General features: G+C 40.4%; 1 protein-coding gene across 2 annotated transcripts in view; it reads left to right on the top strand.

The window, feature by feature from the left end:
- Nucleotides 1–23,054, top strand: part of LOC306773844 (lysine-specific demethylase 6A-like) — a 39,470-nt gene that overhangs the window by 6,034 nt on the left and 10,382 nt on the right. The window contains exons 3-17 of one of the 2 annotated variants that reach the window (XM_079263777.1): nucleotides 5,401–5,509; nucleotides 5,603–5,652; nucleotides 6,549–6,607; nucleotides 7,618–7,738; nucleotides 7,906–7,960; nucleotides 8,629–8,663; nucleotides 9,261–9,354; nucleotides 9,440–9,566; nucleotides 10,880–10,978; nucleotides 12,360–12,579; nucleotides 15,947–16,084; nucleotides 18,797–18,928; nucleotides 19,014–19,085; nucleotides 19,201–19,296; nucleotides 22,628–23,011. In XM_079263777.1, coding sequence (XP_079119903.1) covers nucleotides 5,401–5,509; nucleotides 5,603–5,652; nucleotides 6,549–6,607; nucleotides 7,618–7,738; nucleotides 7,906–7,960; nucleotides 8,629–8,663; nucleotides 9,261–9,354; nucleotides 9,440–9,566; nucleotides 10,880–10,978; nucleotides 12,360–12,579; nucleotides 15,947–16,084; nucleotides 18,797–18,928; nucleotides 19,014–19,085; nucleotides 19,201–19,296; nucleotides 22,628–23,011 — 1,791 coding nt within the window. The remainder of the gene's footprint in view (nucleotides 1–5,400; nucleotides 5,510–5,602; nucleotides 5,653–6,548; nucleotides 6,608–7,617; nucleotides 7,739–7,905; nucleotides 7,961–8,628; nucleotides 8,664–9,260; nucleotides 9,355–9,439; nucleotides 9,567–10,879; nucleotides 10,979–12,359; nucleotides 12,580–15,946; nucleotides 16,085–18,796; nucleotides 18,929–19,013; nucleotides 19,086–19,200; nucleotides 19,297–22,627; nucleotides 23,012–23,054) is intronic. The other variant, XM_079263778.1, reaches the window with a different exon arrangement.

Below are 23,054 nucleotides of genomic sequence, written 5' to 3'. Positions count from 1 at the left end.
TTACACACCCTCGCTTCCCCTTGAAATTGATCAAATGAGTGTGTCGGTGGGGGGAAAGTGAGCTTATTAGTCCCATGTGAGCGCCCCGATTTCTGTTTTGGCTGGTTTGTCTCAGTGGGATCAAAATGTTCCACTTCCAGAGCTTTTAAATAAAAGATAGAACTCTCCATCTTTACTTGCATGGTAGTTCGTGACTGCACTAAAATCAAGGCTTAAAGATGACCGGTAAAGGTAAAGCCAAAAGTTTAACTCAGGTTTTTGCACTCATGTGGATGTTTCCCATTGATATAAATGGAAGAGCATGAAGAAACTGGCTTGTGGTGGATTTATGAATTGTATCCCAGACAAAGCTATATTTGCACATTGTTGCTTGTTTTTTGTGAAGAATGTGTTTCTCATAATATTTGGTGCTGGATCAGACTCTTTGGTCCTAAAATCAGGCTTGGTTCATCAATACCTCCTGTAAGTACGAGGACTTAGAACCTTTTCTGAACTGATTTAGCAAATGCAGCATTTTTGACACCAGTTTAGCCATTTTCTGCAGGTTTAATGTGTCACATCTTCAGCTAAAGACACGACAAGCTCCCCTCCGTTATTTTTTTGTTTGTTTTTATTTTTGTTTATAAAATCAAGGTGAAGCATCAAATTTAGTCTTTCATGTTGCTTATGAGCCGTACTAAACTGTATGCAAGGTATTATGAAATCCCATCATGCTTTATTCTGTTCTATACATTCATTTAGCAGTAGCTTTTATCCAAAGCGACTTACATATGAGTGAGAACAACACAAGCACGAAATCAAACAGTAGAGGACATCGTAGGAAGGTGCTAGTGGACTGTCCAGTTGGATGCAAGTCCTTCCCTGAAGTGCTACAAGATTTTTATTTTTTTATTTTTATTTATTTATTTATGGTAAATGGTAAATGGACTTGTACTTCTATAGCGCTTTTCTAGTCATACAGACCACTCAAAGCGCTTTACACTACTTGTCACATTCACCCATTCACACACACACTCATTCTACACACTTATACCCCGATAGGCACATCGGGGGGCAGTTTGGGGTTCAGTGTCTTGCCCTAGGACACTTCGGCATTTCAGGGGAAGCCTGGAATCGATCCCTCAACTTACCTGTTGAAGGACAACTGCTCTTCCTCCTGAGCTTCCTCCTGAGCTACAGCCGCCCCAACTGTACTTTTGTTGCACACCATCGACATCAGGTCGGGCACATTACTTGATGCAGATGGAGTGTGTGTTTAGACTGGAGTGTCGCATAAAAGCATGGCGTGTCAATTTCCTTTCCAGATCTGTAGGTGACTGTAAGCCTGGTATTGGTCGGTAAACTCATCAGGGTGGATTTTTTTTTTTTTTTTAATGATCCGACAATTATTTACTCTTTTTTTTTAAACAATGAGGGTTGGGTTGGTCCAGTGTCTAAACTGTGCTGGGGTAGACGGGATGCACAGTCTGAAGAGGTATAAGTTGAGCCTCTGCGGACCTTCGTGGCGCCTACACCTGTTGCAATGTAACTGACGTGACACAGACGCCGCAGCCTTTAACCAAGTCATGCTAGCTCTCATTTTACATTAGTAATGCTAGTTCTCATTTTACATTAGTAATGCTAGTTCTCATTTTACATTAGTAATGCTAGCTCTCGTGTTACATTACAGTCATGCTAGCTCTCGTGTTACAATCAGTCATGCTAGCTCTCGTGTTATATTAGTCATGCTAGCTCTCGTGTTACATTAGTCATGCTAGCTCTGATTTTACATTAGTAATGCTAGTTCTCATTTTACATTAGTAATGCTAGTTCTCATTTTACATTAGTAATGCTAGCTCTCGTGTTACATTACTGTCATGCTAGCTCTCGTGTTACATTACAGTCATGCTAGCTCTCGTGTTACAATCAGTTATGCTAGCTCTCGTGTTACATTAGTCATGCTAGCTCTGATTTTACATTAGTCATGCTAGCTCTGATTTTACATTAGTCATGCTAGCTCTCGTGTTACATTAGAATCATGCTAGCTCTCGTGTTACATTAGAATCATGCTAGCTCTCGTGTTACATTAGAGTCATGGTAGCTCTCGTGTTACATTAGTCATGGTAGCTCTCGTGTTACATTAGAGTCATGGAAGCTCTCGTGTTACATTAGTCATGGTAGCTCTTGTGTTACATTAGTCATGGTAGCTCCCGTGTTACATTAGTCATGCTAGCTCTCGTGTTACATTAGTCATGCTAGCTCTCGTGTTACATTAGTCATGCTAGCTCTCGCGTTACATTAGCCATGCTAGCTCTCATGTTGCGTGAACATTTAACTGTAAAATGTCCATAGCCACAACCAATTTTTTTTTCCTGAACCCTGTTCATTCTTACACATATCTGAAAATGTCAAAGCATTAATACATAAACAAACAGAAAATTAATTGTTTAAACACAATGTGGAAAAATGATAGTATAAACAAAGAACACGTATTTTTTTTGTTTGCTTAGTGGGATAGTACTAGAGCTGTGACGATATGCTTTTGTCCCGATTCGATTCTGATTTTTTTGGGTGCCGAGTCGATTTAAATTGCGATTCTTACGATTCCTCAATATTGCTGATTTTTGTAGGAAAAAATGCACAATTTTTTTTTTTTTTTTTTTTGCTCGTAATTTTCATTGATTTCAATTAGGAAAAACAACACATTAACCAGACCATCATTCTGCTGCTATAATGCCCAAGAAGACAAGTAAAAATATCAATAAAAACAATAAAAAATTACAATTTTATGAAGGATTATTTCTATTAAAAAAAAAAATCAAATTCTAAAAAAGTTTTTTTTTTTTTTTTAAATCAAAATTATTTTAAAATTGTATAGCAAAAAATCACGATATTCAATTTTTCGATTTAATCGCCCGCTCCCTAGATAATGTGTGTGTTTTCCCTGTGAACTAGGGCTGCACAATAGATCATTTGAGCATTGTCATCCCAATGTATGTGTCACATTACAGGTCCTGCAATGCAGGAAGCAAATCCACTCAACATGTTCATTTGTCCATCAGCCTGTCTATGACCTATAGACGTGAATGGGCAGCTCGTCCGTTTTCGTTTACAACTGTTCCAATGTGGGCAGTCGTAAAAGACTGGTCATCCAATCTTGCTGACTGGAAAAATTTTATTCCAGTCGAGATGGGTTTGTCATGCTGATTTTTGTTAACCTCCATGTGCATGGAAACACCCATTCCAAAATTCTGGCAAATTATTGTTACCATAGAATGACATTACCACGTCATAATGCCTCTCTTGACATCATTGCAGAGATAGATGGATAGAAAGAACTTTGTTTTGTTTTTTTTATGTATTGGTGACAGAAATTCTTCTTTGACTGGCGCAAGGCTCCACGTTTAAAACTATTATAAACATTAAAACCATTTAATAAAGAAGCAAAGCATTCACAAATAAACTTAATACTATGAACTCCTCATGCAAAACATTATTTACTATTTATGATGGATGGATAGAAATGCAATTATTTCAGGACATTTCCCTGAAGACATTCGAGTAGTTCCTTTTTTGTGCATCTAAACACGTCATTGTTGCCTTGTATTGATTAACCCTTAAATTGCTCGACTGCTGGCACCCTGAGGTCAACACTTTCTCAGCAACAACAGTGTGTAATTGTGATCGATAGCTTACTCTTTAGGTGATCTACAGAAGTTTTTATCACATTTATATCCCGTCCACATAAATAATGGTCTTTTGTGGCTGGAATAAAGCCAAGAAGAGCTTTTTGATGCATGGCGGCGCCAGAAACCAGCTAAGTTGCAGTTTGTTTTGTCAGGATAGGCAGTAAATTATATAAATAAATATATATGGTGAAAAACAGCTGGAGGAAAAAGTGGAGATATGTAAATAATTTACTTTTTCTTTTCTTTCAATTAAAATATTTTTTCTTCTGAAAGCCTATGCTTGGGAGAATGATCTGCCGAAGGCTTGCTCGCTGTATTATTTCTAGTACTGCTAGTAAAGTACTGCTAGTAATACAGTTTGTTTAGTTGTTTTTGGTTGGCGTTGATAATTATTTATTTATTAATTCATAGGCCTGTCACAATAACTCAATTAAGCGCAATAATAAGAAAAAAAATGTTTGCAATAAGTTTGCCAGACGCAATAATTTTCATTTGTCTTTCTTTTTTCTCTCAAGTGTCACATTTGTTTTAAGACAATGTTCTCGACAGTCCACAATCACTGGGGTGTTTACCCAACAGATTAAATACAAACAGGACAGTGCAACATGGTGTGCACTCAGACAGCGTGGCTGGCAAAGCCATGCTGGCCTTTTAATATTGTTAAAAATGTGACATTTTGAAAAAAATGTTGCAAACATTTCACAGCCAGTATGAATTGCTTGGATGAACATAGATGTTACAAACGGCATTTTCTCAACTTTACAATGACATGAAAAATGACATACTGAAGGTGATCAAAGACATTCAATTTTACCATTCCACCTCTGGTGAAGTCCAAACATGTCCCCTAATATGAGCTTGAACATAAAAACTATTTAACTGTGTTACATGATGTTCATAGACCATATGTTCCAGATAACCACATTGCCAAAATCCCAGGAGAAATCCTGATGTTTTAGCAGACTTGGGACTGGATGAGTCTAGTCTGCACATTGAGCTAAATGTTCTTTAGAAATGAAAGTTTGTTGATCTTTAAAAGAGTGTACTTGTGTTATTCTGACATCATTGTTACTTTAGTAGAAAATGGTCTCAAAATGACAACAATAATCGCTTAGCGCAATATTATCGTCTATCGCAATAATTTCCAAAACAATTAATCGCTACAATATTTTACATCATTTTACATCATTTTAGCCTCATAATCTGACAGCCTGGGCTTCACAAGGAAAAAAAAAAATTTTTTTTTTTGTTTGCTTCTTATATCTTTGTATCAATTACACAGAAAAAAACTCCATGTCAATTAAAAATGAGGTCTTATTTAACCCAAAAAATTTAAAAAGTGGCTCACAGACATAAATATGATTTAAACATGAGTTTACATCATGTACGAGTACAGTAAAGTGTGAAATAAATGTGTGTTTTCCCATTAGAGCTGCAGCCTTGCTTATGAAGGATAGAAAGTGAATTAAGACGAAGTGGAGGAAAAGTTTTGCAGCACTTTCATCTTCTGTTCAGGCTGGTTAAAAGCAGGGATCTGGTTTATTTTCAGACCTCTAGCTTTGCTTCTTTGACCTCACCGCTGTATAAAACTCTTCAGCAGGGGAATATTGAAGTCTTGGTGTGCTAATGTGGAGGAACAGGTGCCTTGGCTTGAATTTAGGAGCTGATTGAAACCTTGTTTGGGCGATCAGTGAGTCTTTTACCCATGCTGCTATTTCTGTGTCTTCTCCAGGCTGTTCGCTGCTATGATTCGCTCATCCTTAAGGCCGAAGGCAAAGTGGAACCCGAGTTATTCTGTCAGCTCGGCCACTGCAACCTCCTCTTGGAGGATTATCCGAAAGGTGAGGCATTATTTCTTCACACACATCTTTTAAGACATGCATGTTTGGCTATTTCCTAATGCTTCTCTGATAACATCTCTCTTTTATTGACAGCATTATCAGCATACCAGAGGTACTACAGTTTACAGTCAGACTACTGGAAGGTGAGAAACAAAACAAGCATCTCCATTCTCATTTTCCTGTTTATCTAATGATATTCACACCTGCTACTGTCACACACACCTGTTTGTGGTTTTTATGTCTTATTCCCACCGATGTGCTTGTTCACACACAGGAAGCATGTATATCTGGTGCTAGCGCAAGATCAATCATTCTGAGTCAGTTGTGAAACGGGTACTTTGTGGTGAGAAAGTGCCACTTTCCAGGTTTTGTTGTTAACTGCTGGTTTATTTGCAAGGTTGCATATTCCACAGCCCACACTGTGGGGCTGGTGGAATCTTTATGCCCCACTAATTAAAGATTTCTCATATTGCCCGAGCAAAATGAAGAACATAAAGCTGGATGTGAGCTGAATGCACTTTGTGTTCTGCAGTGTCCTTGTATGGAGGCAGAAAAGTGTCAACGTTGAATAACTAATTTGATTTATTATTGAATTTTTACTTTTAAAGGAGACATAAATGCATTGATTGTTACATTAATCAGTAATGTTATTTAATTAAAATTAAATTTAGTTGAACAAAAACATGCTAATTTAAGGCCAGTGCATCATTCTGCTGCTATAACGCTCAAGATGACAAGTAAAAAGATCAATAAAAACAATAAAAATGACCAAAATTTTACAATGTATTTTTGTTTATTTGAAAAAACAAAACGATTTTTTAACCAAAAAATAAATAAAAATCAATTTTAAAATTGTGAAGCCAAAAAAAATACTGATTTTCGATTTGATTTTCCCACCCATACTCTAAGTTTTGTTTTTTTTTTTCCATAAGTGAAAAAGTCATTTATTTTCACTTAAAATTTAGCAAATAAACAGTTTACCTTTTCATAATAATGATAGTTTTGATTGATTTTTGTTTGGTCTCTCCATCCCATCCAGAATGCTGCCTTTCTGTATGGCCTCGGAATGGTTTACTTCCACTATAATGCCTTCCAGTGGTGAGTTCAGACTTTCTGTTTTCTATTTCTTCATTTCTTCACAGATGCATCGGGAGATTCTTGAGCAATCTTTCAGATTTATTTAACATACAATTCAAAGAGACAATCGATCTCAACGTGTCATTAATTTTGACAAAATTTATCCAAACAATTTAGTTGCATCATGTTGTTTTTGTCGGAAGCGGTTGCCAAGCAACCAAGAATTATGGTGGAGATCATGCACCGTAATCCAAACGTGCACTTACTACATAAGCAAGAGAGATTAGAGAAGAAGATGAGCCACAGGAAGAGCAATTAGGTAAACAGGCTGTGTTGTGTAAAGATAAAATATTTCAGCAACTAAACAAACACGAAGTCACATTCCACATTTTTCCACTTGGACTGGGACCAGTTTGCTGGACCTCTATTAAACAATACAAGTGATGCGCATCGAATGCAGAAGCCAGGATTACATCAGCCCACTTCCAGCCTGTTTACGTTTGAAAACCAGCTGAAAACCTGCCTTTGAACTGAAGCCGTCCTATGCTGTTTCCATAGTAACGCCACGGCCAGAGAGGAGCCTGTTCAGGCTGATTTTTACAAATGAGACCCAGCCAGTTTAAACTTCCAGATGTCACCCAGGCAGCAGCTGTTGCTCTCATCGGTTTTTGTCTGAAAAGGAGGCGCGAGCTTTCAGGAATGTTTTAAGATTTAAAGGGTGCTTCCGGCAAATTGTGTAATGCCTCTTATCGCAGTTACACCCAAATGTAGTGATCTCCACCGTGGATCAATGATAAGACAACAGGAGATGTGTGAAACTGAGGCCATTTTGTTTACAAATTAAGGCGGGTTAATGGATGCAGATGTCGTTCAGCGTTCCGGCCCGCTAACATGTAAAGCTGCCAAAACATGGAGCATCTTTAGTGTTCAGTTCAAGACCTGCTGCAGGGATGTGTGTGTGTTTGCTTTTATTTATTTATTTATTTATTTTTTACATGTAAAGCTAATTTTATTCTACCCCCACCTCCCAGGGCGATCAAAGCATTCCAGGAGGTGCTGTACATTGACCCGGGGTTCTCCCGGGCCAAGGAGATCCACCTACGTCTAGGTCTCATGTTCAAAGTCAACACAGACTACGAGTCAAGCTTAAAGGTGTGTCCAGCCTGAAAGTCCACACACAACAGCAGTCTGTCGGGGGGAATCATGCTAAATAATTGTAGTTATGATTAACAGTGTTAATGGAGCAGCTTTACTGTTTCAGATGCTGCTAACTGGGCAGTCTGGTTTTTACTGGTTTCTCCCTTTTTGTCTCCTTCCAGCATTTTCAGCTGGCTTTAATTGACTCCAACCCCTGCACTTTGTCCAAAGCTGAAAGTAAGTAATCCAGAATGATGATCGCTTTCAAGCTGCGTTTATTCCTCGTTATTGTCTAATAATTATCTCAGTGGTTTTGGAAGGAGAAGGTTTGTCCTCTGCTTGTACGAAGCCAAACATAAAACATCTTCCCATCTCGGCTGCAGCTAAGTCAAGAGTGTAGCTTTTTTTTTTTTTTTAAATTATTATTTAAAATGCTGCTGTCATCTCATCTCTCCCGCCTCAGTACCTGTTACCCTGGCGACGGCAATACCCAGTTTGCCCAGCTTATTTGCCTTTCCCTCTCTGTGTCGTCCCCCCCCCCCCCCCTCTCTCTGAGACTTTCTCACACAATCATAAATATCAAGGGCAGCCCCCACCTTCCACCCTCCCCCTTTTTCTCTACTTTCCCTCCTCTCTCTCTCTTTTCTCTCCCTCCATCTGCTGAGAGTCACTCAGGCAGCTTAGATCAGACACTGCGGCGCTCCAGACAAAAGAAGGTGCCACCAGGAGCACTCTTACCTCTCTGGTCTGCTACACTGGGGCAGCGGGGCGGGCGAGGGGGGGGGGTCTGACACCTGTTTATTCAGAACGCTACAGCACTTTGTGAGCGCAGGGGGAGACGATGAGGACCAACTGATACGGGATGAAAAAATAACCTTTTCTGTTTTTTTTTTTTTTTTTTCCAGTTCAGTTCCACATCGCTCATTTGTATGAGATTCAGGTAAGAGATCTTCATCTTCATCATCCTTCCTTTTTAAACTTGTGCTCGTGTTACTCCTGTTGCACTTTGATTGACTGAGATTTATTGTGGCAGAAATGCTGAACCCTGATTGGTTGGGGGTGGAGGGGACGAGGAGAAGGATGGAGGGAAAAAAAAACGCATCTGATTGCCGGGGATAGCCCTGCTCTTTGTATTTTAAACGAGTTGCTGACGATGTGAGGAGGGATCAGGCTGAGTGAGTGGGCGGCGCGCCTGAGGGGATGTGAGATTAGCCGATCGATCGGCGTGGTTGCCACGGAAACAGCAAAGTCTGTCCCCCCCCCCCCCCCTTTTTTTTTTTTTTTTTTTTTTTTTTTTTTTTTTTTTTTGTATGCTGGTGGTCTCTGTGTTTCTGTGGGGACGTACAGTAGCTGGCTGCTCGGTGGAAGCTGCAGCGTGAGCGTCGGTGCTAATCTGAGATGCACAACCGGATGTACATAAGCGTTGTTATTAACGCGCTGGAAAAGCTAGGAAAGGGGGATGAGTCGGTGAACGCTTCGGAGTGAATTTAAATAATTTTGCGCCGCTCTCCTTCATCACTATCTTCCATATTTCCAGAAGAGATACCGGGCTTCTAAGGAAGCTTATGAGAGCCTTCTGCAGACGGAGGATCTTCCTGCACAGGTGAAGGCCACCACCCTGCAGCAGCTTGGTAAGCTCACTGTGACATTTTCGAGGTTTTCCTCAGTGGGAAAACGTGGAATGAACACTGACTGAATGAACCTTGCTAATAAAAGGCTGGATGCATCACACGGTGGAGCAGCTCGGGGACAGATCCAGCAGGGACAGCTATGCCATTCAGTGTCTGCAGAAATCCCTGGAAGCTGACCCCAACTCCGGACAGTCCTGGTACTTCCTCGGCAGGTATGTGCTGCTGATTCATGTGCAGACTGGCACCAGTTAGGAACTTCTCTGCAACCTTTGCAGTGTTTTAGCAGGAGAAGAATCACCTGGAATGTTTTGGACCTAAAAGCCACTTCAGTGTTTTATTTATTAGGAGGGGGGAACTTACAGTTGTGCTCATATTTATTCATACCCTTTTATTAAAGAAGGGAAAAAAACAGCTGCTTGTAAAATAAGCTGAAATTGATAATGAAGTAATAATAAATAAAAATTTTATTAAAATTATTACATTATTTTCTAATTACATGAATTTCTAATTTAAAAAGAAAACAAATAATTTATTACATATTACATCAGTCATAAACTAACATTTAGTTGAACAATCCTTTAATGTTTCCGCTCCAGTCAGGTGTTTTCTGTTCCTCTCAGTCAGACTTCTGCACCTGTTGACAGGTATTTTGTCCCACTGTTCAACAGAAAAGTCTCTAATTTGTCCAGGACACATTTGTTTGTTTGTTTTCTTTCTTCAACTCAAATAAATGAAAAAACAGTGTCTTATAATACTAAATTATATTATTGCAAATTTTTAGTAATTGTTCCTTTTTTAAAGGTGGAGTATGTAAGATTTTCAATAATTTCAAAATAAATTAACTAATAAAATAACTACAATCATAATTAGATAGTTTTTTAAAACATGTAGGTTCCAGTCTCTCCATATTTGATGCGTTATGAAATTACAAGTTTAATTAATGACAAATGACAAAAAGCACTTTTTTTTTCTGGTAGGCAAACATTTAAGAAGGGTCTTTGTCATTAATTAAACTTGTAATTTCATAACGCATCAAATATGGACAGACTGGAACCTACATGTTTTAAAAAACTATCTAATTATGATTGTAGTTATTTTTTTAGTTAATTTATTTTGAAAATATTGAAAATCTTACATACTCCACCTTTAAGTCTCCATTTATGAGTGACTGTTGTAAATTCAGCCTTTTCTTTAATGAAAGGGGATGAATACATATGGACACACACCCAGGAGCCAGGTGAGGTGGTTTGGGGATCTGGTTGGGGTTCTTCCTTTATGTCTTCCTGGAGAGGTTTTCCAGGCATGGGATGGAGGTCTGGGAAAAACTCCGGTCATGCTAGAGGGACTTTGTCTCCTTGCTGGCCTGGGGACTCCTTTGGTTTCCTCTCTGAAGAAGTAGTCAGGAAGAGGAAAGTCTGGGTACCTGCTGAGGATACCGACCCTGGAGATATTGATGGATGGATTTGCTTAGAAGCCAAACAGTTGCCGTTTCCTCTCTTTCTGAAACATTTTTCATGTGTTGCAGGTGCTTTTCAAGTATTGGGAAGGTCCAGGATGCCTTCATCTCTTATCGGCAATCAATAGACAAATCAGAGGCCAGTGCGGATACTTGGTGCTCCATAGGGTAAGTGAGTCTTTGTTTGTTGGGACGTGGTATGTTTTTTTTTTCCTTTTAAATCCAATTGAAATTTTATTTATGTAGCGCATTGGTCCACAGAGGTTGTGTTAAAAGTGCTGAACAAAATTAAGATCAAGTTAAAAATATCAATGATATCAATAAAAAAAAAAAACATCTTTGGTTTAGAAGAACATATTCTGAGTAAAACAGGTACAAACAACAATAAATCCAAAGTAAGAGAAAAAAATGAAGTCAGCAGACATTTAAATAAAAATTAAAAATAGTCAAGATTCAATTCAATTTTTCAATTCAGCTTCATTTGTATAGCGCCACTTCACAACAATGTTGTCACAGAGCACTTTACACACACGAATCAACATAGAATAGAATAAACTTTATTGTCATTGCAACAAGTACAACAAAATTTAGGGTGCCTTTTCATTTGATGCCTTATTCATGAAATAAAACATAATATAAAAAGATAAAGATAAATAAAATACACAAACAACGCAACAGTGTACCGTCTGCTGCCCCAGCTTAATCATCTATGATTGGCAGTATTTAAAATGACGACTGCCGTTGGGTAAAAACTGGTCTTAAATCTGTTTGTCTTCGTCTGAAATGATCTAAACCTTCTACCTGAAGGTAAGGGTTCAAACAGCGAGTGTCCAGCGGAAAGTCCCTGCTGATGTTTTGGGCCTTTTTGAGACAGCGTGAGCCGTGAAGGTCTGCAAGACCAAGGAGAGGGCAACCAGTGATCTTCTGAGCGGTGTTGATGAGTTTCTGAAGCGCTTTCCTCTGAGCCGCTGTGCAGCTGTTGTACCACACGCACACACACATAGAGGATGTCAGTATGCTCTCCACTGAGCACCTGGAAAAGGACATACACATCATGTGTCCTGTATATGAATAAAAATATGTATAGAATATAATTATTAGATTCCTTTTTGTTTGTTTTTGGTTTTTATGTGTAATTTTTCTAAATAGTCCCATAATAAAGTGGATTTATGGCGAAACCACATTTACATGCTGTTTTCTGTCAGGTGCAAAGTGTTCATTAACAAGCACTGACTTAGTTTGTTTTAGTCTGACTCCATGCGTGTTCCCTCTTTAAACAGTTTGTCATGTTTTTAATGGATTTATCATGATTGATATTATTAGTAAGGCAGATTTATTTAAGTACAATCAGAAAATGTAATCATTTAAACAACATTTTAAGAAAACAATCCCTTACAGGAAGGATTGGTTGTTAAATGGATTTCTATGCATAAATAATACAGCTTTTATTGTTTAAATTTTACGTTTTATCAGCACAACTCATAAAAAACACATTTTTCATCCTTCCCTTTGTTCTTCTGCTGTCCTTCCTCCCTCCTCTCCCTCTCAGGGTGTTGTACCAGCAGCAGAACCAGCCCATGGACGCCCTGCAGGCCTACATCTGCGCCGTGCAGCTGGACCACAGCCACGCCGCGGCCTGGATGGACCTGGGCACGCTGTACGAGTCCTGCAACCAGCCACACGATGCCATCAAGTGCTACATCAACGCCACACGCAGCAAAGGCTGCACCAACACCGCCGCGCTAACCCACCGCATCAAATGTCTGCAGGTGGGTGGAAAGAGGAACTTATAAGGCAGGAAGCGCAGGAGACGTTGTATCGACACAGTTTCAGGAACAAAAGGAAAACTTTAGGGATCGCAGGTCCGATACGAAGCCATCAGAAATCCCCGGGTCGGCTGGGGACGTCCCCGTTAAAATAATGCTGGCTGTTTGTTCAGACTGTTCATGTAGGAAGAGAACAATGCAGGGAATGCCAGAGTCCAGGCGAAGACGATGCATTCTGCTGAAATCAATCATTAAACAGCATTGATTTTTGTCCCGTAATGCACCAGTAAGGTGTTAGCCGGTACCAGTGCAGCCTGAAGGTCAGGCCCAGCAGGGAAAACAGAACGCCTTTGTCTGACTTGTTGCTGTTTAACATTCCTGTCAGACTGACAAATAAATCTATAAATTATTCCTCAGGGATGTGATTAGACTAGTCTGACAAATCTGGACACGAGAACCAAATCCTCTCCCTGACCTTTCCTTATTCTGGGAATACGTACGGTCCTGCTCCATTTTATATTCCATATTTCCTCAAATAAATGATGAATCCTGAGTAGGCTGGATGAGGACAATCTCCTCTTGACTACCGAGATTGTTGCAGCACGCTTTAGTCCGACACAAGCAGTCGTTGCAACGCTGGTCTCTTTAGCGGCAGCAGTCGGGATAGCTGCGAGACACGATGGTGCATCTAATCTGGTGTGTGTAGCTTTCTCTCGTCGACTTTTCTCGAAGCATCGTCTGTTGATGCTAGTGAGTTTGTGTTCAGCTAAGAAACACTGCAATGTGTGACAGAAAGCGTCAGTGGGGCGCAGGAGTTGAAAGCGGTGCTTTTGTCATTAACATGAGCTGATTTCCTTTAGAAAACTACGCAAGAGGAACTTTTTTTCTTAACAATCGTGCGTTTACATGGGAGTTTTAATTCCTGTTTAATTCCGAATAAAAGTTAATTCCGCTTTAAACTTGTGAAAAACGACCATGTAAACACTTAGTTCCTAAAGCTAATTTCCATTGAGAATTAAACTTCATTCCGATGCAAGTGGCTGGTTTATTCGCATTTTAATTCAGATTTATTTAATTCCTCTGTCATGTAAACCTTAATTCCGCTCTAAGTTAATTCTAGTCGTTCTGAGCATGCTCGTTACCTTGTCCTGACCTGATGACGCGCATTGTTTTGCCTCCCGTGTTCGGTGGTCTGTCTATCTTCTCCTCAGTTGCTGCAAAAAGTGAAGTATGCTCGTGTTGAGCTGCTACTTCACATTTATAATAAAAATAGCGGCAAAACTGGTATTTATTATGTAGTTTTTATAAGTTACGACTGAAAAGATGAGAAACGGAGCAAACTTTGTTTATTTCTGGTATACGTCCTACGTCACGTGCACCCTCTGTCCAATCAGAATCCTTCCTAACCCTCCGCTCTGAAGAGGAATAAAGTGGGGATGTGTTTCATTCAATTCATAAATCATTCAGAATTATTATCTTCATGTAAACTCGTAGGAAAATACGTTAATTTCGAATTATTTAATTCCGAATAATTAATTCCAAATTAAAAAAACACCATGTAACCGTAGCTATTGAAACAAGCCAGATTTGTGTGAAAAGTTGCTGAGCCGAGTCAAACTACCCTTAAGATGCTGCTTGGAAGCTGGTGCCAGGTTGCTTATATTGCTGACAAGTTCCCAGGAATGGTGGTCGTGGAGGAAAGCGTGATGATGGCGACCCCGTCGGATGGTCTACGCAGGTTTTCCAGGCATCTGTATGTCGTCTAGGAGGCTTATAGTCCAGCACAAACTAAAGCAGCTTTTTTTTTTTTTTTGTTCTGTTTTCATTGAGAAATTATGATGAAGCCGCTTCTGATCAAACTTTCCACCAATCAGATTGATGGAATGCATGGTAATGTCCAATCAGAAGCAACAAGTGAACTGTTTGAAAAGAAGAGAAATAACGACAGGTTAAGACTTGTCATGTTAAATGGGACATAAACATGCTACTAACGGGCCAGATGGTTGGAACCATCGACTGTATATGAAAGATGGACGAAGCCTTAGGAAAAATTTTAGGTTTAATAGGTCAGGGGTACCATCAACCTTTAAAACTAATTTAATCTCAAAATTCTGCATATTTAGGGGCATATCCTTTTGATTGACAGGTACCCGATCTCCCGCTTTGAGTCAGAAGAACGTAGAACCGTTGTTTTTTGCTGGTTAACAACGTGACTTAGCTTTAGCCCGCTTACCTCCGTTAGCTGGTTAGCTCCTGTTATCTCTGGGTTAGCTCTTAGCTACAGAAAGCTCGGAGTTCGCTCGATGTCAATCATCCACCATGACGCTCACGGCTCCCCTCTCAGCTCCACCTCTTTGCCCATATTTGTATTTTCCGGGCGAGACGCAACGCATGCCTCTGCCAACATGGCGACGGTAGGAACCGCCCACCGAGCTTCAATTCAGCTCTTCAGAAACCTGTGGGTGACGTCACGGAGGCTCCGTCCATCTCTATATACAGTCTATAGTTGGAACACACACCACCAAGCCAGCTATCTCAGTTGTGGAATCACTGTCATGGCTAGAAAGCTTTCTGATTGGCTGTTCAGCATAGCGAAACAATGCATGAGAAGGTACTAAGCAGCAACGTCGGGCAGCACGATCGCTTTGTGACCAATAATTTCACAAAAATGGGGAAAAAAAGGCCTAAATTCTCTACATCTCTACATTAAATGTGCCAAACGGATGCTGATCAGCCCAGGCCAACGTGGCAACAGAACATTTAAAGTCCTGCTCAGGATTTGAGGAAATATGAATCTATTGGACCAGGAGAAAGCGAGATGCTAGCACCTTCTAGGAAATAAGAGATTGCAGCCAGTCGTAGTATAACGGTTGTAGGGCCCCCCCCCCCCCCAAAACCCTCTCCACAGATGTGATGTTACATCTGGGGCCTCTAAAAGTCCCCATAACTCATGTGTTAATTTACTCATCTATATTTTTGTGCGGACAGTGTCATTCTTCCTCTACATGTGCATGAAGGAATGTTGCATTTCCACCTGTAACGTTAGCATTAAGGCGAGCCCAGCGGCTTGTTTTAATGGGTTTGTGGCTGTGTCTGAGATAAACGTTGCTAAGATGTGTGGCAGACGTTGGGTTTCGCAGCCGACAGAGTAATTAGACGTAAGCTTGCATATCACTGTCAGTTTCCAACGTAGCTTCACTTGTTTATAACCTCTACCTATAATTATTTACCATTGCTGATCATTTCCTTGTTTTGAGGTCATCAGTATTTTTTTTTTTTTTTTTTTTTTTTTTTTAATTTTAAAGAGCCTTGTCTTTTTTTTATTTTTTTATTTTTTTATTTTATTTTACGTGGTTTTTCATTCCCCTAGGCTCAGTTGAGTAACCATCAGCTCAGTAGCCTACAGGGTAAAAGTAAAATGCTCCCTCTTATTGAGGAGGCATGGAGTCTGCCAATTCCAGCTGAGCTAACCTCCAGGCAGGGAGGCCTGAGCAGTGCACCACAGCAGGTGAGAGACCAGATAGAGCAACTTACACCTCCCCCCCGCCCACATTTCCTCCCCTTTTCTCCCTTCCCTCCCTCAGACCCAAACTACGAGCACACACACACATTTCTGTACAAACTACGGCTAACGCTTGAGCTCAGCTCCGTCGTCTTCTTCTAAATCAGCTCATTCGGTAACATTTCCACCATTGATGAATGGGAACAATGGAAATCATCGCTGCTTCATGGCGTCATTTAAAATGAAGAAGGTTGCAGCCAAGCGTTACCCGAATCCTGTAACCTCCCTCCCCTTCCCTCTTTTCCACAGTAGTCACTCGGCTTCACCCATCACCCTCAAATCAGGCAAAACCTCTTTTATTTTTATTTTAAAAATCCTTCTTTTGGTCTAATATTGAAAATGACACAATCCCATAATCTCAGTCACACTTTCCGAGTTTTTTTGGGTTGTTTTTTTTTTTGGGCCTGCTCCGGTGTGATCGGTGAGGTTGTGCTGCTGTAGAAAGGTCCTCCCATTGGCTCTGTCCATCTTCCACCCCCTTCAGTAGCTGACCTTAGAAGCCCCAGAGCACCAGCAGTGCCCCCCCCCCCCCCCCCCCCCTTTAAGTCATGCCCCGTCATAGAGTAGATGCCAGCAGCTCTGTTTGTGTGTGATCATTGTGGGAGATGTTAATCTAGCAGCTGCGAATGATACATTTATTTATTTTCTATGAATGACTATGGATTTTCAGTGCGTCGGATGTGACTTTAACCGAATGCTCCCTGCTTTAAAGGAAAATATTGTGAACAATTTGATGACTGAGCATCTTCGGTTTGCAACCCTTTCAGGTCATTAGATGGGAAAAAAAAAAAAAGTTCTCGCCCCAAAACTTCTATGAAAATATTACGGATTAATAGTTTTGTACTTTTTTCTCACAAAACTCTTTGTCAACTTTAGTCCCATTCAAAACTACAAAAAACTCTGAAAATATTTGGGCTCTTTTTAAATGCCAGTTTGTTTACATGTCACTGTTTTTATGGCAGTAAAACGATTTTTTAAAGAATTTTTTAATACAATAATATTTGAATAGCAGGAATTTTATTAGAAGACCAGTTCTAAATATACGAAAAGTTCGTGACAACTAGGGGTGGGATATCAAATCAAAAAAATCAAAAATCAGGATTTTTTGCTCCACAATTTTAAAATAGATTTTTTTTTTTGTTTGTTTTTTGTTTAATTGATTTTGTTTTTTTTTTTTTTGTTTTTTTTTTACAAATAAATACAAATAATCTATCATAAATTTGTCATATTTATTGTTTCTTATTGATCTTTTTACTGTCCACTAGCAGCAAAATGATGGTCTGGCTAGTGTGTTGTTTTTTTTCTCATTGAAATGAAGAAAAATTATGAGCAAAAATGTTTTGTACTTTTATTTTTTTGTTTTTAGGTTACAAAATCAGCAATATTGAGTAATCGTGAGACAATTTAAATTGAATCGGCACCCAAGAAAATTGGAATCGAATCAAATAGAAAAAGCCAATAATCACAGCGCTAGCAACAACACTGATTTTAACCATTTTTTTTTTAGAATTTTTTAAATTATTTTTTGTTTTATTATGCATGATGTAATATTCTTTCAAGTCATTAGAGTTCTCTCCCCCAAAAACATAACAGATTAAAATTTCATTGCCCTTTTTTCCTTTCAAATTGTTTAATCAGCTCCAGTTCTAAAGAAAAATACCAAGTATATAATTTTTCAAAGTTTTTTATATGACATGTATCACCATTTTATGGAAAAGAAATCCATAAAATACATGTATAGGAGCTCTTTCTGGTTTAGTCTTGAATGAATTTAATATATATAAATATAATATAATCAAATTTCTGCCAAATTTATTTTATGGAACATAATTCACTTTAAGTGTTTTCTATTGCTGTTGTTTTACCTTAATAAAACAGTGACATCATGTGATTAAACTGGAATTTTTTAAATATATTGTTGATGAAAAGTGAACATGCTTGAGTAATTTCAGTTCCCAATATATAACGAAAAAAAATGTTCTGTTGATCTGAAGAAAATTCATATTGTGTCTAACAAATGGGGCAAAATGATCTGAAAGGACCTAAATATTCCCTAATGACCTAAAACATATAAGACAACAAAGCTAGCAATCAGCTGGGGCTTTGGCAGGAGTCACATTCAGCTCACAGCTTCATAAATACAAGATGCTTTGTCACTTTGAAGGGAAAGCTGCAGCAGTTTCTGCCATTTGTCATCTGACAGTGCAGTAATATTAACTGTGAATCAGGTCACAATGACGATAGTGCTGCAGGTGTGAAGAATCAGCAGGATAAAACAAAAAGCTCTGAGCGCTGTACACAATGCGATGATGTAATACCACCAGATGAACACCGTTTTGCTCTGTGTGCTTTGATCTTTAACCACAAAATCACAGCGTTTCCTTCTTTCTCCTCTTTTCCGTTTCCCATCCCATCTCTATTATCTCTCCCATCTGTCCTTCCGTTCTTCTTTCGCTGCTTCATAACCCCTCCGAACTGCTTCTCTTTCCATTTTTACCTTTGTTTTAAAAACTTTTTTTTTGGTCTCTCACCGTAATTCCGACCGCTTCTGCCGTCTTTGCTTTGTGGTTTCACTTACATCTCCCGTCTTTTGCCTCTTTACATTTTGTTTTGCTTCCCTTTTTGCCCGCACCCCTTCCCATCCCCTGCCCCTTCCAGGCTTGTAAGCCCAATCACAGCGCAGAGGGTGGGGGCTCAGGCCAAACTCTGCCCCCTCACGTGGCCTCGCTAGGCCAAGCAGAGGATCAGTCCAGCCCAGCCAAGAGGATGAGAGCCTCCAGCCCTGCCAAGGTAAACCCAACATGTAGTATCACAAGTAGAGTTACTTTTAAAGCTTTAGCTTCAAGTATGTAAAGAAAATATGGGTTTTCTTCAGAGTGACTCATGGACCAGTAATCCAGCACAGCAGCCAGCACCCAACTGGTACCTCTCCCCACAGAAATTGCAGGTTGGTATTTGGGTTTTTTCTCTTTTTTTTTTATTTTTTATTTTTTTTTATTTTTTTTTTTAAATAAAAAAATGTGTCATTTGACAGCAAATCACCGTTTGCCGTTTTTGTTCAGGTGCTGGAACAGCTGCGGAGTAACCGAGCCAACCTGAAGCCCCCACAGCTTCAGATGTTGGAGCAGCTGGAGGCTCAGCTCGCCATGATGCAGCAGGTAGATTTAAAAAAAATAAAAAAGAAAGAAACTACAACATATTTAATTTCTAAGGCTTTAAAGATGGAGACATGGAATGCACGGCAGGTGGCGGCATTAAGGATTATCAATGTAATGCTAAGAAGGAAAGACATCAGTGTTTTAAGGATGCATTCATAGTGGGGGCGAAGAATGGTGAGCAATGTCGAAACTTTTAGTTCGGTTTGCTTTTACGTTGTACTTTAGTTAAGTAGAGAAGCTCGTTGGAGGTGGCGTTGCATGAAATGGCCTCTGACCAAGAAGGAAAAAAGTACCAAGAAGAAGAACGTCCATAACATCAACAGACTAACCAGTAACGCAAAGCCTTCCCCATCAGCTGGCTCGTCCCCTGCAAGTAAACATTTTATGACCAGTTTGCTTCTTCTTCGGCACCAGAGTGCTGATGGATGTTCACACTACTTTATAATTAAATGTAATTAAATCCACCATCCATAAAAGTGGACCAAAACACCCCATTCGGAAAGCGCTGTCATAAAAGGGAAGGACATACTCCTATTCGACAGAACGCAAACCATGCGGTGGAATCAAACTGGGGAAAGGCAGCCATCTCCTTTGAATGGTTGGGAGAGGAGAGCGGGCATGATAGAGGTCAACGAGTACTATAACTTTATTTAACTAACTTTATTTAACAACTTAATGGCAATGAGAAAGTACTTGATGAAAGGTAGACGGTAAAAAATCAGTTTTTTGCATCTGCTGCAGCGTCTTTTTGGTCTCGGAGATTAACGGTGTGTTTAGACCAAACACGTTTTGAGCGTCAAGAGCGGCAGATTTCCGTGTCAAGTCTATGTGGAGGCACGGCAAGGGGGCGTCGCGTTTTGAGCATTGGCGTTGCGGAACGCGCCGAAAATTTAAGAAGTTTTTTAAGCTTCCGCGCGTCAAAAGCCAGAGATGGAAAATCTGAACTTTGGCCGCTTGACGCGGGGTGTCAACCAATCAGAGCGATCAGTTCGCAGCTCTTGGAGGATTTCTGTGGTGAACCCAGACACGGGGCTGAGACGCCCTACGACAGTGTTCCTCATTGCATGCGGCTCACTTGCGGCTCGTGAAGCAGCCACTGGTTTTCTGAAAATTCTATCTAATCAAGTCATAATGATCCTCAACGGTGCAGTTCTCTCCACGAACAAGAGCTGCAGGCTGCTTGCAGAAACTTTACTGTCCTAATGGCCCTAACTGACCCTGTCAGAGTTGCCAGGTTTGGCTGATTTCAGCTGCACCGAACTCAGAGCTGCTCCGTCGGTAGCTCCGTATATATAATGAAAAAGAAATGCCCACATTCTGGAGGCATTATTGTATTTTCACCATATACTGTTGCATCAGAATGCCATTACTCCGTGCAATATTTAGGATAACCATTCCTTGCTAAAAAGCTGAATGTTACTGATTTGGCAATGTAGCAGGATACGTAGCCTTTATTATTTATTTATTAATAAAATCATGCCGCTCTCTCTACTGCACCGCCATCATTCAAACTGACCGGAGGGAAAGCTCCCCCCTCTCTTTTCCGCCACGTTTGCCGCTCGCTCCAGACAAGCGGCAGGAACGTTTTGGGTGTCGGACACAAAAGTGGCAGTTTAGTGAACAGCGTCGAAGGTTTGCTCAAAACGCATTTTGTCTGAACACACCGTAAAAGCAACATGAAAATGTTCAGGAACCAGGTGTTGGCTTGTTAATGAGGTAAAAAAAAAAAAAAGCTTTGGAACAACAAAAAACTATTCACGTAGTTCAGGGGTGTCCAGCTCCGGTGCTTGAGTGCCACAATCCTGCAGGTTTTCCATGCATCCCTGCTCCAACACACCTGACTCAAATGAATCATTGTGCACAACTTCATTGGCTGCTGGGTCCATTCAGTGGAAGCCAGGTGAGTTGGAGCAGGGATACCTGGAAAACCTGCTGGACAGGGACCCCAGAACCTGGGTGATAACTTTTTCTTTGGCAAGGCAGTGCATAGGCCTGTCGCAATAAATTAATTAATCACGTGATAAGAAAAAATGTGTGCGATAAGTTTGCCGGATGCAATCATTTTCATTTGTCTCTTTTCTCTCTCTCGAATGCCACATTTGTTTTAGGACTATATGAACGAAACACTGTAACACAACAAGCTTCCATCTGCTGTTAAAACACAATCATCTGCAGTTTTCCCATCTGTGGAAAAAAAACACATAAACAAACAGGCTACCTCCGTCTTCCCGACAGTCCACGATCACTGGGGTGTTTCCAAAATCCTGATCTGTTTTAGCAGACTGGAGACTGGATGAGTCTTGTCTGCACATTGAGCTAAATGGTCTTCAGAAATTGAAATATGTTGATCTTTGAAAGAGTATACTTGCATTATTATGTCTTTATTGTTGTTTTAGTTTTAAAAAGTCTCCAAATGACGACAATAATCACTTAGCACAATATTATCATATATCACAATAATTTTTGAGGCAATTAATCGCATAGAAAATTTTGTTACCATGACAGGCCGAGCAGTGCATACTAGTGGTAAGGTTGTGAATGAATACTAAACAATGTGTGATTTATGATCCCACAGTGTGATTCAGAGCCCACACATTTCAGGTATCTCACAAAATATAGATTTTTTTTCCCCTCCAATTCGACCTGTCATCCACACGAAAATGCAGATTTCTGCACTTAAAAAACGATTCTTTGAAAAACCTCCGACCAGGGTGAAGATGTGCGAGTACTCCATTTGCAAGTCTGCATATGGAAGTATGTAAGCGGGTTTTAGGTTTTGAAACATCACCATCTGCGACAAAACATACTGTGATGCCAGATATGTGACTTTTGTTTTCAAAGGCATAGACTGTGCTGGCGTCATCTGTTGTCCAGGCGCTTTGTTTGTTTTTAAACCGCCGTCAGTACCGCTTCGCATAGACGACCAAAGGCGAAAGACGAGATTAAAGGCCGTTACTTTCTGGCTAAGCATGTCATGGTCAAGGCATGTTTAGGGTTTAGTCTAGTGGATGAAGGGGGAACTGCAGTTTTATGCACTTCCGGATAGGCTTCACTTTTTACCACTGGAGGCTCTGTCAAGCTGTCAAATACGGTCTAAGGCCATAACGTAGAAGTCCTGCCATGTTTTTATATCTAGCTGTGCATTTAGAACAAGTGTTTTCACTAACGGGCTCATCTACTTCACAGTGGAGCTGAGCTAATTAAATACGGCTCCGTCGGTCTATGGTCTATGGTTTTCGCACAGAATCCTCCAACCAGGTTCAAACTGGATAAATGACTTGGGATCAAATGATCCAACTGTTTTAATTTTATTCTTCTTTATTTTTTATAGATGAGACAGAATGCACCAGGAGTACAGGCGCGCCCCTCTCTTCCCAACGGCCCAGCCACCAACTCCCTACCCTCCCCCAACCCCAGCCTACACCCCATTCGGCCCCACTTAGGACCCCACCGGCCCCTTTGCCCGCCTCAGCCGCTGGCCAACGGGCCCGTGGCTCCTGGGACACACGGACACTCTGTGGGCAACAGTAGTAATGGTAGTACTAACAGTAGTTGTAATAATCAGCAAGGGCCCACAGCCACGGGACCCAATGGAGACGTGCCTTACCTGCAAGCTGCCGGCAGCAGCAACGCAGCACTGCTACCTCACACCTGCACAAGCACGCAAACACAGGACGCTGCGCCGCGCCCGGCCCTGCACCTAAACTCCTCTCAGGTTAGCCGCCTCGCTAATGTCCTCTGCTGCAGAAGCTGTGAAA

The sequence above is a fragment of the Telmatherina bonti genome, assembly GCF_933228915.1.
Source record: "Telmatherina bonti genome assembly, chromosome: 24".
Taxonomy (NCBI): domain Eukaryota; kingdom Metazoa; phylum Chordata; class Actinopteri; order Atheriniformes; family Telmatherinidae; genus Telmatherina; species Telmatherina bonti.
Note: the sequence above shows the minus strand (reverse complement) of the source record. Positions and strands in the feature narration are given on the sequence as shown.